This window comes from Podarcis vaucheri (genome assembly GCF_965113315.1).
Source record: "Podarcis vaucheri genome assembly, chromosome: 7".
Classification (NCBI taxonomy): Eukaryota; Metazoa; Chordata; class Lepidosauria; order Squamata; family Lacertidae; genus Podarcis; species Podarcis vaucheri.
Window position 1 is genome coordinate 80,685,417 of NC_138765.1, and position 18,291 is coordinate 80,703,707.

General features: G+C 46.5%; 1 protein-coding gene across 6 annotated transcripts in view; it reads left to right on the forward strand.

The window, feature by feature from the left end:
• The first annotated feature begins 3,481 nt into the window (after positions 1-3,481).
• ARHGEF10L (Rho guanine nucleotide exchange factor 10 like) overlaps positions 3,482-18,291 on the forward strand; it is a 129,979-nt gene continuing 115,169 nt past the window's right edge. Inside the window, exons 1-2 of one of the 6 annotated variants that reach the window (XM_082229798.1) lie at positions 3,482-3,771; positions 15,800-15,923. In XM_082229798.1, coding sequence (XP_082085924.1) covers positions 15,887-15,923 — 37 coding nt within the window. In that variant the 5' untranslated portion in view covers positions 3,482-3,771; positions 15,800-15,886. Of the gene's footprint in view, positions 3,772-9,065; positions 9,204-15,799; positions 15,924-18,291 lie in introns of those variants that run through there. The other 5 variants (XM_082229795.1, XM_082229797.1, XM_082229796.1 and 2 more) reach the window with 5 other exon arrangements.

Consider the following 18,291-nt stretch of genomic DNA (forward strand, 5'->3'; position numbering starts at 1 on the left):
TCTGGACGGCTTCCATTCAAGTGTTAAAAACAATATAGCATTAAATATTAAAAACTTCCCTAAACAGGGCTGCCTTCAGATGTCTTTTAAAAAGAAGATAGCTGCTTATTTCCTTCACATCTGAAGGGAGGGCGTTCCACAGGGCAGGCGCCACTACCGAGAAGGCCCTCTGTCTGGTTCCCTGTAACCTCACTTCCACCTAAAATGGGGCAGAGTCCAAGTTGCCTAGCATAGATATATTTGATCCAGTTTCTCTGCTGCCTTGCGGGATCTCTTCGGGAGAAGAAAAGGCCAAGGACCTCCTTGACCACCCAGGCTTGCCCCCGGGGGGAGGTTGCTTGTGTGCTTTTTGACTATAGCCCTGGAGGCGCACGCAGTGGCATAGCGTGGGGGGTGCAGGGGGGCCGGCCGCACCGGGCGCAACATCGGGGGGTGGGCGCGGTCGCACTCTCAGCTCTCTGCCCCTACCTGGCTCACTCACTCTCTCTCACTGCAGTGCTGGCTGTGCGAATCCGATCCGAGCCGCTGGGTTGCCGCCCACTGTGGAGGGGGTGGGTGCCAGGCGTGCGGTGCGGAGAGAGAGCGAGGGACTATCAGTGGGAGGGACAGTGCAGCGGCCGCCCAGCACAGCGCTGAGCGTGGGAGAGAACCACACCAGACCAGCCCAGGCAGCAGCAAGAAGCTGGCAGCGGCGGCAGGTTAGGGGTTAGGGGGCGCAAATTACTTGCCTTGCCCCGGGTGCTGACAACCCACGCTACACCACTGGGTGCATGCCAATGTTTCTCGAGACAGACGTACACCAACAGTACATTTCTTGAGTTTTTGCATATTGCAAAAGAGGAAAGCCATTGCGCAATCATACCAATCAATTTTGCCTTGATTTATGCCATAAGATTTATTCCCCGCTTAATTGTAACAGGAAACCTCAAAGCGGCTTTTTATTGAAGACATAGAAAATTTACATTTGTCTCTTCCACAAGCCTCTCGGGGAATTGGGATAAGTAACGTTGAAGTGGTTGGGAATTTTTCTTGACATAATATAAAGCTTTTGGCTCTTGGTGCTCCTTGTTTCAGTCATAGGTTTATATTTCTGTATATCTTGCAAGTTTGGTGTGTAACACATTCCTCATTTCTTATGGTGGTACGCGCTGCTTAACTACAGTGGCACCTTGGTACTCAAACAACTTGGAACCCAAATACTGCAAACCTGGAAGTAAGTGTTCCGGTTTGCGAACTTTTTTCGGAAGCCGATCGTGCTCCGTTTTGAGTGTTACGGTTCCATTTTGAGTGTTATTCTGAGGTCTGCCTATTTTTGCTGTTTATTTTGTGTTTTTGTGTCTCTTTTTTGTTTTTGTGAATGTGCGGAACCCAGTTCAGCTACTGATGGATTGATTGCGTGCCTGCAATACATTGTTTATTGCTTTCATTTTATGGATCAATGGTCTCGTTAGATAGTAAAATTCATGTTAAATTGCTGTTTTAGGGGTTGTTTGTAAAAGTCTGGAATGGACATCCATTTTGCATTACTTTCTATTGGAAAGCGCGCCTTGGTTTTGGAACACTTTGGTTTTGGAACAGACTTGCGGAACGGATTATGTTTGAGAACCAAGGCACCACTGTATTGGTATCTTATCAAATATCTGGAAAATCAGCCTCATCATTTCTCCTTGTGAATATGACATCCCACGCCAGCTTTGGTTTGGCTGGGTTTTTGTGTGTTAGTCTCACAAACTGCTATTCTGTTAGTTGGGTTGTATGGATAAAATTCAATAAAAATACTTTTAAAATTATTTAAAATAATAAAAAATAACAACAATAAAAAGTAATATTTGAAACATATGTGATTGTCAGTTGTTTCAAACTATTTGAAAATGGTTGTAGCCCACTCAGGTACCTTAGGGCTAAGAGCAGGTAATTAATAATAACAGTAGCAATAATAATATTCTTGTGTTTTTCCTAATATATGCAGTTTCAAACACAACTTCACCTCATATCCATATTTTGGTATGCAACACGCTCGCTTTTTGTGTGTGTGCAAAGCAATTATTCCAAACCTTTCTCATGCTATTTTCCCTAATCCATGTATTTTTGCACACTTTTCACCCCAGTGCTTTAGATCCATTTGTAGGCCAGAGTACTGCATTGCAAAATTCAGAGGCTTGTGGATTTTCAAGGGTGCATTGAAAGGTTTTGCAGGGTGTTTTTTTTTACAGTGTTTGCAGTGAAACTCCCACGTTTTTCCAGCGCCCCACAAAACCAGTAATCGATACATCAAACATGGGGTTCGTACTTAACTTTAACATTTCTCTGATGAAATAGGGATGCCTTGTATAATAATAATAATAATCATTATCATCATCATCATCATCATCATCATCATCATCATCATCAGACTGGGTTTCCCCAGCCACTCTGAGCGGCTTCCAACATATATAAAAACAGAACGAAACATTAAACATTAAACATTAAAAAACTTCGCCATTTTTCTTTTCATTCTTATTTATTTATGATTACTTTGTCAAAAGCCTCAGCGCCTAGGGCTTGCCGATCGAAAGGTCGGCGGTTCGAATCCCCGCGGCGGGGTGCGCTCCCGCTGCTCGGTCCCAGCGCCTGCCCACCTAGCAGTTCGAAAGCACCCCCGGGGGCAAGTAGATAAATAGGTACCGCTTACCAGCGGGAAGGTAAATGGTGTTCCGTGTGCGGCTCTGGCTCGCCAGAGCAGCGTTGTCACGCTGGCCACGTGACCCGGAAGTGTCTTCGGACAGCGCTGGCCCCCGGCCAATAGATGTGAGATGGGCGCACAAACCCCAGAGTCTGTCAAGACTGGCCCGTTCGGGCAGGGGTACCTTTACCTTTACCTTACTTTGTCAAAATAAAGAAGAAGAAGAAAACAAATACAATACAACAAATACAAACACAAACACAAACACAAACACAAACAAAAAACCCCCTTCCTTTTCCAGGGCTGCCTTCAGATTTCTTCTAAAGCTTGTCTAGTTATTGATCTCTTTGTCTCGGGGACCCCGTATAACTCCAGTATTTCTCCAGTGAAAATAGGGACGTCCTAAGGAAAAGCGGGATATTCTGGGATCAAATAAGAAACCGGGACAGCTCCTGTAAATCCGGGACTGTCCCTGGGAAATTCAGGACACTTGGAGGGTCTGTGAACTGCAAAATTCAGGGTCCCCTCCCAACCAAGTGCCAAACTGTTGTTTCGCAGCCTTTTGCGTTCGCCGGGCCTTCTTTGAGGAAAGAGAGAGCGAGAGAAAGTGGGGAAGAGAGCGGTGGCTTGTGCAGAGACCTTCCACCTCTGTCCTCTGACGTGAGGCTTCTGTGGTCCAGCCTCCCTCTCCTCCTGAATATTCATGGCCAAAGAAGCTCTATGGAGCCTGGAGAGAGGCGGAGAGGCCCACGGCTGCTATAGGGGGGAGCCTCAGAGCTCTGGGATCAGCTGGTAGCTCTCGGCTGCTCCTAGTGACCGAGAGAGGGGGCGGCTGGAGGCAGCTCCCTCCCTGCCTCTCTCTCTGTGTGCAGTCTGGACCGAGTACCACATTGGTCACAATTCGGACAAGGCCTAAGATCTCCTTTCCAGCAATGGACGGAAGGCCAGGCAGTGGCGAGGAGGCTTAGCCGGACTCATCCATGCGCCCTCTGATCATGGATTGGCGGCGGAGAGAGGAAGGCGCTGGGCTCCCAAGCCACACCGTGGGGCTGCTGCCACAGACCGCTTCTTTGTAACATCGCAACAAAGAGCAGCGAGAGCTGCGGGGGGTAAGTGGACTGACCCCCCCTCTTTGACCTTTCCAGACTCCTTTCTGGGAAGGCCACTCGGAGGCTAGATCCGGCCGGCAATATGGACCGAGACCATGTGGTTCCTTTCTCTCTCTCCCCCCCAAAAACAAACCTCCCCAAACTGCCTTCTCTCTCTCCTCCCCTTTCCAAGATTTTTAAGATGGGACCATAAAAGAGGGTGTCTGCACGTGGCAGAACGGGCCCCCCAAAATGCCCTCGCATTTGGTGCATAAAAGCAAGGCTAGAATATATTTTTTTTTAAAAAAGCCGTTTCGGAAAATTACCCTCGCCTCCTGCCCCTTGCGGAAAGATTAAGCCCCACGCCACCATATAATGCACCCCCTGCAAGGCCAATGGGACGTTGGTGACCTTTGCGAGGTCAGCAGAATTGACGGGCGCTTGACGGAGACTCGGTTTATATATAACCCTGCTGGGGTGCATGTAAATCAATCCCGTCTTGGGATGGGGGGGAGAGAGGAAGCGAGGAAGGGGAGTGTGTGGATTTTTTCCCTCTTCATCTTTGGATGTGTTTTTGCAGGGAGCACGGGTGTGCGCTTTGGGGACAGGGGGCAGTTCTGCGGGCGAGTTTCAGGGGATGGGGGAATTCAGGTGATGGAGGGAGCCATGGCCAGGCGGCATGCGTGAACACCCCATGGAGGGGGGGGGGAATACTTGGGCGCAGTGCTCCCTACCTAGGAAAAGTGGCGATGAAGCCCCAGAGCGAGAGATAGACCTTTAAAGGGACAATGAATAAGTGAGGAAGGAACAGGGTTGTTCTGGGGTAACAAGAAACGATGGCATAGATTGCTGAAATTTGAATTCACACCAAACGTTTAAGGGAAGTTTAAAGCACATGGCTCCACCTCCCAAAATAATTCCGGGAACTGTAGTTTACCCCTCACAGAGTTGAAATTCCCAAAACTCTTAAGAAACTAAAGGACCTGTAGTTTAATCACACGAAGCTACAACATGAGAGCGGTCCATGGCACCTCCGCTTACAAAATGTGCTTGAAATTATTGGGTTGGTGGTGACTAACAGATTGATTAAACCTTATGGGGACTTAAGTCACACCGTCAGACGAGTAATGCGTTACCCTTATTTGGCAGACCTGTATATACGCACCTATGGGTGCAGAGGGCAAATGAATGAATGAAATAAAGTGTAAACAAGAGGGTAAAATGGCAAAGGAATGAGAAGAGGACCATTCAAGTAGAACTCAAATGTGCGCAGATTAAGTGTCTGGGAAAAAGTTGGAACCTCAACGGCAGAGCATCTGCTAGGAGTGCAGAAGGCCCTGGTTCAACGGCATCTCTGCATAGGGCTGGGAGTGTCCCCTGCCTGGAAACTCAGAGGTTCATTGCTGCCAGTCAGTGCAAACAGTACTGAGCTCGGTGACTCAACAGTAGGCAGCTTGGCACTGCTGAGTAAATTGACACCTGTTGTGGGGGCAGGGATCCTTGGTCTCCGTTTCTGGCTGAAGCAAACAGAACCAAGCTTTCATATTAGTTCAGGACAAGTAAAGGAAAGTCCTTCTTCATGCAGCCCAGAGTTAGACTGTGGAACTCCCTCCCACAGTATGCAAAGATGGCTCCCAACTTGGATGGCTTTGAAAGAGGTTTGGACAAATTCAAAGAGGAGAGGACTGTCAATGATTACTAGCCGGGATGGCTAAGATCTGCTTCCACGGTTCTGAATACCGGTTGCTGGAAACTGTGGGGTGTGGGGAGACGGCTCTTGCGTTCGAATCCTGCTTGCGTGTTTCCCATCGGGGCACCTGGTTTGACCAAAGGGTGGTGGACAAGGTGGGCCACTGGCCTGATCTGGCGAGATCTTATGTTAAAAAAAAACCCTGAGAATCTGAAATCGACAGTCTCCCACACCTCATTCCAGCCGTTCTGATCTTTAGTTTCTCCTTTCCCAACTCTTCCCCTCTCTGGGTTTAAAAGGATTGCATTGATTTCCACATAGATCTAGCATTAAAGGGTCTTGGGAAATGGGGTCCTGTGATTGTGCTTTAGACTGGAGAGGAGAAGATTTCGGGGAAACACAACCTTGGCCTCCTGATCTCTGAAGGGCAGAAGTTGCAGTAGACTTTTGGTCTCCGTTGCTCCAACGAAGCAGGAACTTGAGCCAGCAGGTGCAAATTTCAGGGGAAGTGGCTTTTGGTTAAGCATTAAGAGAAACTTTTCTTAAGAGTTGTTTGGCAGTGGAAGACACTCGCTTGGAAGATGAGGAGCTCTCCTTGACTTTGGAGATATATTTTTTAATAGCAGGTGCTGGACCAGTGGCAGATGGTGGGGTGTAAAGCAGCAGTAGGCAGATTCAGAGGCAGTGACTGGCATCCTGGTTTAGTCCGCCATCCTCCTGCTGAGTTCTTCAAGGGCAAGCCTGAGACTGAAGAGGAGGAAAGACAGAAAGGGCCATCGCCCCAGGACTGGATGTAAGTAAGGAGGTAGGCAGGCAGGCAGGGGTTGGCTGAGGTTGGGGGTGCAGGGCACAGTGCCCTATTCACATTCATGGACCACCCAGGGACGCGGGTGGCGCTGTGGTCTAAACCACTGAGCCTCTTCGGCTTCCGATTGGAAGGTCGGCGGTTCAAATCCCCATGACAGAGTGAGCTCCCATTGCTCTGTCCCAGCTCCTGCTAACCCAGCAGTTCGAAAGCACAACAGTGCAAGTAGATAAATAGGTACCACTCCGGCGGGAAGGTAAATGGAATTTCCATGCGTTCTGGTTTCCGTCACGGCGTTCCGTTGCGCCAGAAGCGGTTGAGTCCTGCTGGCCACATGACCCGGAAAGATGTCTGTGGACAAACACTGGCTTCCTCGGCCTGAAAGCAAGAGGAGTGCCGCAACCCCAGAGTCGCCTTTGACTGGGGCTAGTCACACTTCTCTGAAGTCTCTCAGCCGCACTCACCTCACAGAGTATTTGTTGTGGGGGAGGAAGGGAAAGGAGATTGTTAGCCGCTCTGAGAGTCCTTAAGGGGAGTGAACGGCGGGATATCAAGTCCAAACTCTTCTTCTACTACTTCTTAACCGTCCAGGAGCCCTTTAAAGGTAAAGGTCAAGGGACCCCTGACCATTAGGTCCAGTCGTGGCCGACTCTGGGGTTGCAGCGCTCATCTTTATCGGCTGAGGGAGCCGGCATACAGCTTCCGGGTCATGTGGCCAGCATGACGAAGCCGCTTCTGGCGAACCACAGCAGCGCATGGAAACGCCGTTTACCTTCCCGCCAGAGTGGTACCTATTTATCTACTTGCACTTTGATGTGCTTTCCAACTGCTAGTTGGCAGGAGCAGGGACCGAGCAATGGGAGCTCACCCCATTGCGGGGATTTGACCGCCAACCTTCTGATTGGCAAGTCCTAGGCTCTGTGGTTTAACCCACTGTGCCACCCGTGTCCCTCCAGGGGCCCCTTACTTTTTAAAAAACCTTTTAATGGACTGAACAGACATTTTTTCAAGACGCTGTATTAGAGATCCTGAAGAAGAGTAGATGACACCTTGCAACCCCATGGTTCTAAGATTCCACAGGGGGTGGCCGCACCTCATGCGTAAGGCCCCTGTTTTTTGTGTGTGGAAGGTCCCCAGACCCTCTAAGTGTCCCTATTTTCCAGGGACATAAGTGTCCTTATTTTCCAGCTGCTTGATCTGCAGGTGAAACAAAGTGTGAGACAAGGGCCTGGGAGAGACCAGGGTTCAAATCTCCTCCTCAGCCATGCTGATGTTTGCTGGGTGTTATCTTGGCAGACCCACCAAGTGTCCTTGTTTTCGAGGGACAGTCCCGGTTTCTGATTTGACCCCGAAATGTCCTGTTTTTCCTTAAGACGTGCCTGTTTCCATTGGAGAAAGTTGGAGGCTATGGAGTTATACAAACCCCTAGCCAAGGAGATAAGCACAACTTTTAGAAGACACCTGAAGGCAGGGAAGTTTACTGTTTCATTGTGTTTTTAATATGTGTTGGGAGCCACCCGGAGTGGCTGGGGCAACCAGTAAAATGGGTGGGGTATAAATCATGAAATTACCATAATTATCATTATGGAACAGGACGTCCCTATTTCCGTCGGAGAAATGCTGGAGGGTATGGATCCCTGTTTCAAAGTTGGAAGACTCAGAGAAAAAGTTCTTCTTTGCACAGAGTTAAACTCTGGAACTCCCTGCCACAGGACGCAGGATTGCTTTGAAAGAGGGCTGGGCAAATTCAGAGAGGAGAGGACTATACATATCGAGGGGTGAGGATGGGAGTCGTAGGGCAGACTCACACTCTGCATTTGAAGCACATTCAAATACAAGGTTTTTTAAGCACATGGCTTCCCCACAAATGAATCTTGAGAACTGTCGTTTTCCTCTCCCGGCGTTCCCATTCCGCAAACTGCAGTTCCCAAGAAGTCATGTGCTTAAAACGTACAGTGGTACCTCTGGTTACGTACTTAATTCGTTCCAGAGGTCCGTTCTTAACCTGAAACTGTTCTTAACCTGAAGCACCACTTTAGCTAATGGGGCCTCCCGCTGCTGCCGCTGCCCGATTTCTGTTCTCATCCTGAAGCAAAGTTCTTAACTCGAGGCACTATTTCTGGGTTAGCGGAGTCTGTAACCTGTAGCGTATGTAACCTGAAGCATATGTAACCAGAGGTACCACTGTACATCGAATACAATTAAATGCAGAGCGTGTGAATCGTAGTTTGTGAAGGGTGCTGGAAACAGGAGTTCTGTGGGAAGGAAAACTATGGTTTCCAGGAGTATTTGTGGGGGGGGGGGAGGTTGGGTGACTCAGATGTGCATCGGGCATGATTCAAGTGTACAGTGCGGATCTGCCCGAAATATTTGGAGGTCAGGCAGGCTGGAGAAGGCTGTTGGGGAGCAGGCCGTGGTTTGCAGGCAGTGCAGCAAGCTGAGATCTGTACATGCTCAGGGGCACTCTTGGCTTTCCCAGCTCTGTGCTGCACATGCTGGGGTGCGCGATGACATTTAATGCACGCTCAGTGCTGCTTTTGAGGCAGAACTGAAGAGGAGGAGCTGCTTGCTGTTTTCTGAAGCGAAATCCGATCTGATCTGCCATTTGTTGCTCCATGGCCTCTTGGCGAGTTCTCCTTGTCACCCTCCCAATCTGGGACGGTTTCCTAGGCTCTCTGCCTTCTCTGTGATGGTTCAGGCAGCGTGACTGGAAGCCTGAGTGCCGGAGAGGGTGGGGATCTTTTTTCTTTAGCTGTGAGGGGAGGAGGAGGCGGTGAAGGAAAAAATGTATATTATTCAGCTGATTGTTCCAAGGTGGCTCAGAAAAGCCTCAGGGATGGGAGTTGAAAGGAGCCTTTTCGCATGACTAGCCCAGTGGCCTCAACGCTGAATCAGGCCAAATTCTCTGCTGAGCACAGCATCCTGTTCTCACAGCGGTCAAAACAGATGCATCTTCTGGTAAGCTGGCACCCAGCTACAAGCCCAAATTCAAGGTATTACTATTAGACCATAGAATCCTAGAATTGTAGACTTGAAAGGTACCCCAAGGGTGTTATTTATTTATTTATTTATTTGGTTTTTCAGATTAAATTTTTACAGTCACATATCGAACATACAACATACAAACAAGATTCCATATAATCTCCTGGACTCCCCTCTCCCCCTTCGTGGGTCCTATTGTTAATCATTTCCTCCTGCATCTTTTATGATACAGTGGTACCTCGGGTTAAGAACTTAATTCGTTCCGGAGGTCCGTTCTTAACCTGAAACTGTTCTTAACCTGAAGCACCACTTTAGCTAATGGGGCCTCCTGCTGCTGCTGTGCCGCTGGAGCACGATTTCTGTTCTCATCCTGAAGCAAAGTTCTTAACTTGAAGCACTATTTCTGGGTTAGCAGAGTCAGTAACCTGAATCGTATGTAACCCGAGGTACCACTGTAATCCAAAATCTTTAAACTCTCCATTGTGCCCAAAATTCATCATTAAACTACAAGTGATATTCCAATCCTACTGTTTACAATGATTTTTAAGATAAATTTCCCCCATTCCTATTTAAAATTTTGGTCTTTCTGATTTCTGACTCTTCTGGTCATTTTAGCCGTTTTGGCATAGTCCATCCACTTGATCTGCCATTCTTCTCTGGTAGGGACTTTATCTTCTTGCCATCTCTGGACCAATAACGTCCCCACCGCCGTGGTCACACACATAAATAGTCTTTTCTGCTCCCTTGATATTTCGGCACCAAGAATTCCTAAAAGGAAGGCTTTGGTTTTGTTTTTTATTGTAAACATTTTTTCCAACTCATTATATATCGTTTCCCAAAATTCTTTTCCTACCTTACATTTCCACCACACTCACAAGGGTCATCTAGTCCAAGCCCCTGCAATGCAGGAATCTCAGCTAAAGCATCCATGACAGATGGCCATCCAACCTCTGCTTAGAAACAGCCAATGAATGAGAGTCCGCCAACTCACAAGGGAGTCTGTCCCTCTGTCAAATGTCCCACTGTTGGAAAGTTATTCCTGATGTTTAGTTGGAATCTCCTTCCTCGCCACTTGAAGCCATTGGTTTGAGTCCTACCCTCCAGAGCAGCAGAAAGCAAGTTTGCGGCATCTTCCACGTGACAGCCCTTCAGGAATTTGAAGATGGCTTTTCTATCACCTCTCTATCTGAACGATCGCCGTGCCCCAATTATGCCCAGGCGGCCGGTTCAATATGCACACCCCTCGCATTTTAAAACTAGAGTCACATACAGTGGTACCTCGGGTTGCATACGAGCCAGTGTGGTGTAGTGGTTAAAAGTAGTAGACTTGTAATCTGGGGAACTAGGTTCACGTCTCCGCTCCTCCACATGCAGCTGCTGGGTGACCTTGGGCTAGTCACACTTCTCTGAAGCCTCTTAGCCTCACTCACCTCACAGAGTGTTTGTTGTGGGGGAGGAAGGGAAAGGAGAATGTTAGCCACTTTGAGACTCCTTCGTGATAAAGTGATAAAGCGGGATATCAAATCCAAACTCTTCAGGTTACATATGCTTCAGGTTACAGACTCTGCTAACCCAGAAATAGTACCTCGGGTTAAGAACTTTGCTTCAGGATGAGAACAGAAATCGTGCTCCAGTGGCGCGGGGGCAGCGGGAGGCCCCATTAGCTAAAGTGGTGCTTCAGGTTAAGAACAATTTCAGGTTAAGAACGGACCTCTGGAACGAATTAAGTACTTAACCCGAGGTACCACTGTATAACATTCGTTCTGCCCTTGCGAGAAATCACTCTTTCATGTGGAATCTTCGGAGCTCCCTGCTGATTGACATTGGGACAGGTATCTCTTCGCCGTATTGTTTTTGGCGAAAAATGTGGAGAACAGGATGGGACCTTTGGCTCGATCCAGCAGCCAGGCTTTTCTGACAGTCTCTGTTTCTCTGTCTGTGTGGTTTGGGCAATGTTGACGCAACGCTGGAGATTGAGCAAGTTTGGGCTGTTCTCTCCCGGCGAAAGAAATGTCTCATTGCTGGGAGCGATTGCTGGTCATGTGGACATTCTTGGCTCCCGGAGATGTTTGGTTTCTCCAGTTAAAGATTTGTGTGTTGTTGGGAGTTCTCTCTTTGCTGCCTGCCCCTCCTGACAGCCAAATGATCTGAAACTAAATGAGAGATCTCTTTTCCGGAGGCGGCACAGGGAGAGAGGTTAAAGATTTAATCGCCGGCCCAAAGGTGGGATTGAACGGGAGGCGTTGAACCAGGGAAGAAGAATCTCCAGCCCACAGGCTGAATGTGGCCCCCTGGCCCTCTCAATCTGGCCCACAGGACTCTCTCCAAGCCACTCCCGTTGTCCCAAATCCACACCCCCTCAGTGGCCCAGATCTGAACTCTCCTCAGATACTTTTGCTTGGCTGAGATGCATCCCTGAAGTGTTATCAGGCTTCTGAACAGAGGAAAGAGAGAGGGGGGGAAACGGGTGAGAGAGTGTGTGAAGAAATCTTTGGCTTTTGCTTGGCTGAAATCATAGAATCATAAAATGGTAGAGTTGGAGGGAACCCTAAGTGTCACCTAGCCCAATGCAGGAATCCTGGGGTGGACTTGAACCACCAACCTTCTGCCTATTGCCCCACCCACTTTTACTCCTGACCACGCCCACTTCTGAACCCGAGACACTTTGCCTGTGCTGAGCCACTGAGTAATTAAACAATTATTATTGCTGTTAATTAACAGCAATAATAATGGTTGTTTAATAAGTGAAGTAGGATCCATCCATTGTTTCAGGTGTCTTGGAAAGACCCTGACCCATGAAAATAATTGTGGTTTGTTTCCCCTGGATTCCTGGCCTTATTTATTTTATGTGCTTTTATATTTGTCTTTCATACTTTACATTTTGGATTTTAACAGCATTGCTCCGTTTTATTAAATGTTGTACACTGCTGAGAGATTTTTTTTTAAAAAAACGTGCTTTATGAATGCTTTTTTGATGAACAAATGAATAAAGCCAAATAAAGGGTGAATGTTAAGCAAAATGTATAGTCTGGGTGCATGGGCAGGGGTGTATACACACACACACACACACACACACACGTGTACAAACATATACAACCACACAAACAATATACTCTTGCATTGGAACTAGAAGAAAGGCCTGTCTATGTGGGAATTTGCAGTCAGATGTGACGTGACCTATCATATACAGTATTTGCATTCCCACTGTCAAAACAATGCGGATTTTATTGTTGCATTCCTGCAACACGCCTTTCCTAGCCATTGGCCAAGCCTCCATGTGATGTTCCTGGGTGTTCTCATCCCCTGGGAGGAGAGGAGAACTCCCAGCAACAGAATGTGGACAAACATTTTTCTCCTGTTGGGAAAGTGAAATATTGGCTTGGCCAGGAGAGGAAACTCTAAAGGGCATCCAGTTATCCAGAGCAAGCAATGCCCATTTTAAAACAATATACAGTGGTACCTTGGTTCTCAAACTTAATCTGTTCCGCAAGTCTGTTCCAAAACCAAAGTGTTCCAAAATCAAGGCATGCTTTTCTGTAGAAAGTAATGCAAAATGGATTAATCTGTTCCAGACTTTTAAAAACAACCCCTAAAACAGCAATTTAACATGAATTTTACTATCTAACGAGACAATTGAGCCATAAAACGAAAGCATCAATTAATGTACTGCAGTCACACAATCAATCAGTCAATCAATCAATAACTGAACTGGGTTCCACACAGTCACAAAAGCAAAACAAAAAAGCCACAAAAATGCAAAATAAATAGCAAAAACAGACAGACCTCAGCATAACACTCAAAATGGAAGTGTGGCACTCAAATTGGAAGCGTAACACTCAAAATGGAGCACATTCAGCTTCTGAGAAAAGTTTGCAAACCGGAACACTTACTTCTGGGTTTGCAGTGTTTCAGTTCCAAGTTGTTTGAGTACCAAGGCATTTGAGAACCAAGGTACCACTGTATATAACGGAGGCTGGGCATCAGGAAGCCTTGCTGAATCTGTCGACCCGCAGATCTCGTGGCTCCATGATATACCGAGAGTCCTATTTGTTTCTTGACAGCTTCCATATGCTCACCACCTGACGGATTTGCTCTAAAGCTTACTGAGGTTTGCTTCTTTTTAAAAAAACCAACACCCACCATCTGGCTCTGGCGAGTGAGTCTGCGATGGAGGAAAATTCGCAGACTTACATCCTCCCTCGCCCCCTTGCAAAAATAAGCGGTGGAAATGGTTAATTGATCTAGAATTTTGTAAGTCTGGCACAGCCTCCTGTTCTCACAGTGGTCACCAAGGTTTCCCAGTGGCGTAGCGTGGGTTGTCAGCACCCGGGGCAAGGCAAGTAATTTGCGCCCCCTAACCCGTGGATTTGCGCCCCCTAACCCGTGGATTTGCACCCCCTAACCCGTGGATTTGCGCCCCCTAACCCTAACCCCCAGATGTTGCGCCCGGTGCGCTCGGCCCTCCCCTGCACCCCCCACGCTACGCCACTGAGGTTTCCCCAAAGGATGCCTGCAGCAGGACCCAAGCACAAGAGGGATTCCCCCCCCCCAAGTTTCCAGGAACTGGCATCTTGTCATTTTAAAAAAATAATAATTAAAAATTAATATTTTCTTGCACGCGGCAGCAGCAGCGAGAATGTTAATAGCCAATAGTTGGAAAGGGAATTACGTTCCAACCAAACAAGAATGGTTGAATAAATTATGCAAATACTTGGAATTAGCAAAGCTGACTGATTTGATAAGACAAAAACCAAAAAAACATAATCCAGAAACAATGGAAGTGCTTAAATGATTATTTATGTAGACAAAGATCAAGTGTAAGGTGTTGGCTGTGTTTAGAATAGATTTATGAAAGATTTAGAAAACTTATTGATTAGAATATTTGTATGAGATTGTATGGGGAAAATATGGAATAACAAATACAATTTTGCTTAAAATGTATATAGGAAGTGCAGTGTAAGCGATGGAAGTCAATCAATGAAATTTTATTATTGAGATATTTGTAGAATAAACTTGGAAGAAATTCTTCCAATTTTTCTTCTACTTCTTTTTCTCCTTATTTTTTTCTTTTTCTTTTTTCTTTTCTTCCTTTTTTCTTTTTTGTTCTTTTTTATTCTTTATTTTTTCTTTTATTTTTTATTGTTCTTTTAAGTAATTTCGTTGTCCCCGAAGGGGGAAATGGCAATAAAGATATTATTATATTATTATATTTATATGTGTGTGCTTATCTGAAATATATATGTATGTATGTATTTGCAGTATTTTGCTTGTATTTTGTAATAATTATGTTAAATAATAATAATAAAAGTTTCCAGGAACTGGCATTCAGAAGCATCCTTGCCTCTGACTGTGGAGGTAAAACCTAGCCATTGTGGCTAGTAACCATGGATAGCCCTCACCTCTTCCGTGAATTTGTCTAATCCTCTTTTAAAGCCATCCAAGTTGGTGGCCACCCCTGTTTCCTGTGGCAGTGAGTTCCGAAGTTTAGAGGGCCTTCCTCTGGGCTAATCTGGAAGTGCCTTGATGAGCGATAGAATGCTGGTTGAGCGAGGCCACACCTCCTGGGCTGATTTTGTGGGATTCATTTTGCCCAGAGGTGCAGTTGGTTAGCAGAATGCCAGCCACGAAGGGTAGGATTGGCCAGTGATCGGGTTCTCCAAATCCTTGATACGAGATGCGATTTCCTCTCCGTCATCTATGCAATCCAAACCCTGTAGGGTGCAGAGGGTTCCACGTTCAATCTCCAACAACATCTCCTGGTAGGGTTGGGGGAAGACCCCCTGCCTGGAACCCTGCTGCCAGTCAGTGTTGACAGTACTGTACTGAGTTTTCTAGAGCCATGGGTCTGACTTGGGCAAATTCCTGTGTTCTCATATGAGGTCTGATAGCCTCATCTCGCAATCCAGATAGGTGTATTACAGAAACTCGGTCAATGGGGTCTCTTATGACAGCCTCATGCATGTACTGCTTTAGGAGGGTGGGATAAGACCCCATCCTTAATTTTCTAGCTTTCCTAGGAAAATCTAAGTTCCTAGCCCTCATGGGGGAAAGAACATGCAAGGGCCGGAAGGCCTTGTTTTGGTTCCTGAGTAACCTTTGCAGCTGTGTCAGGAAGGATATTGAGTGGAAATTGCCGAGATCACAAAATAACATTGGATGCATATACAGTGGTACCACAGGTTAAGCACTTAATTTGTTCTGGAGGTCCGTACTTGACCTGAAACTGTTCTTAACCTGAAGCACCACTTTACCTAATGGGGCCTCCTGCTACTGCTGTGCCGCTGCCGCACGATTTCTGTTCTCATCCTGAAGCAAAGTTCTTAACCTGAAGCACTATTTCTGGGTTAGCGGAGTCTGTAACCTGAAGCGTATATAATCTGAGGTACCACTGTATTCTGCAACTATCACATTTCCGCCTGATGCAGACTCTGGGGTTCCCAGGCAGGGAAGCAGGAACTGTAGCAACAGTCTTGGATGGGGGAAAGCATTAGGGGGAAATAAGATTGGGGGATTTGCTTCCTGGAAGAACAGAGACCCACCTGAACAAATTTCTTTCCCCCCCTTCTGCTTAGGAAAACAGCAGGGAAAGGCTCCGGGAGACAAACGTCAGGAAACAGTGGTTGAGAGACAGACAGACACACAGACAGAGAGAAAAGGAGATGGCCACCTCTCAACCACCCCAACCGTCTTCGATAGGTACTGTCACTGAGGCATGTCCTCTTACTCTACTTCTGGCTATTTCTGCTTTTCCTAAAGAAAACTCTGGTACTTGGAGACTTAGGGATGTTAAGGAGGGAAAAGGTTTTATTTGACAACAAAATTAGCTAAGTAAAAGATCTGCCAGGTGATGAAATTCTTTCAAGACACAGTTAACTATATTTAGATCTATCATCTATCTATCTATCATCTATCTATCATCTATCTATCATCTATCTATCTATCTATCTATCTATCTATCTATCTATCTATCATCTATCTATCTCTATCTATCTACCTCTCTCTCTCTCTCTCTCTCTCTCTCTCTCTCTATCATCTATCTATCTATCTATCTATCTATCTATCTATCATCTATCATCTATCTATCTATCTATCATCTATCTATCATATCTCTCTCTCTCTCTCTCTCTCTCTCTCTCTCTCTCTCTATTATCTATCTATAATCTATCTATCATCTATCATCTATCTATCTATCTATCATCTATCTATCTATCTATCATCTATCTATCTATCTATCTATCTATCTATCTATCTATCTATCTTCTATCTATATCTCTATCTATCATCTATCATCTATCATCCATCTATCTATCTATATCTATCTATCTATCTATCTATCTATCTATCTATCATCTATCATCATCATCATCATCTATCTATCTATATCTATCATCAAGATTTGGTGGATGCAGGCTTGTAAACAAGATGGCAAATGCACTTCTTATATCCTCTTCAGTTCCTTAAACTACTTGCAGAGTTGTTACGGCTTTAGGTGTTAATATTTGGGTTCCAAAAGAAGGTGGTACTTTCTGTCAGTTTTCCAAACTTCTATAAATCTCACTCCACCAACTTCTGGTCTACCTGATCTTTGCTCTACTCCTCATCAAATAGCGACACCTTTCTGATTTTTATTTCATTTTTAAAATAAAAAGATGGGGGCAGGGGCAGACGTCTAGGTTACTGACACACGTCCCACCACCCAGGTGACGCAGAATATGTTCCAGCAGTTCAGAGGGAAACTGAGCTTTCCTGCAGATATAAAGCACTTTTCTAGTCCTCGCTGGTGCTGCTGAGGCAGAAACAACAAACAAACACCAAACACCAAAGGAACACAAGTGAACAACAAAAGCAACGCTGACATCAAACTCTACATACATTAAACATACAGTGGTGCCTCGCAAGACGAAAAGAATCCGTTCTATGATTCTCTTCGTCTAGCGGTTTTTTCGTCTTGCGAGGCAAGCCCATTGACGGATTAGCGGATTAGTGCTATTAGTGGCTTTTAGCGGCTTTTAGCAGCTTTTAGTGGCTTATCTGCTGATTGGATCAGCTGATAAGCGGCTTAGCGGCTTAGGAAAAGGGGGGGGGGAGGAAAAAAAACCAGTAGGAACTCGCAAGACATTTTCGTCTTGCGAAGCAAGCCCATAGGAGATTCGTTTTGCGAAGCACCTCCTAAACGGAAAACTCTTTCGTCTTGCGAGGCATTCGTCTTGCGGAGCACCACTGTAATAGAAACACCGGCACCCGACCCCACCCCCATCCATCTTCCCTCTCTCCACCCCCCTTTCTTTTTTCTTTTTCTTTTCTTCTCCCCCTAATGCCTCAACAAATGAAACGGATTTGTAAAAATGTTACATGGGGGGACGACACACACGAGGCATTACACTTACGGTACTTCTGTAAAACAAGAAAATCCTTAATAAAATATTTTTAAAAAATAAATAAAAGTCGGGGGGGGGGAGGTCCTGGGTGTATTTTTTCAGCAATCGACACATAAGTCTTGAAAGTGCTTTGCAAAATGTGTTAGGTTGTTTCTGCACAGTTACCGGTATTTTATCCATTCTGAATCTTTCAGTGTTTGGTTTCAGTGGGTGGCTGTGGCTTCTGACGTTACAAGAGACGGAGGAAAACTTTTCTCTAGCTGCTTTCTCCAGGCTACGCATCATGTTATAAACATCTTTGCAGGGGGGTTGGGCTAGATCCGTGTTTCTCAACCACTGTTCCGCGGCACACTAGTGTGCCGCGAGATGTTGCCTGGTGTGCCGCGGGAAAAATTAAAAAATTCAAAAGATTTTTTTTTTAAAAGTCAAATTTTCGATTGGGGCGCCGTCACTAGATGACCCCTGGGGTTCCCTCCCTCCCTCCCGCTCTGCGCCTCCCTCCTCCTCCTCCGGGGAGGCCCTTCCTGGCTCTCGGCCAAGGCTTAGCGGCTGCCACTCACTCACTCGCTCGCCCACCCGTCCCTCCATCCCTGCACCCGGCCTCTCCCCCTCCGTCCCTGGCGCGGGGGCTGCCGGGATCCGTAGTCCCCTTGCCCTTGGGCTCCGCGCCCGCGCGGGGTGCGCGA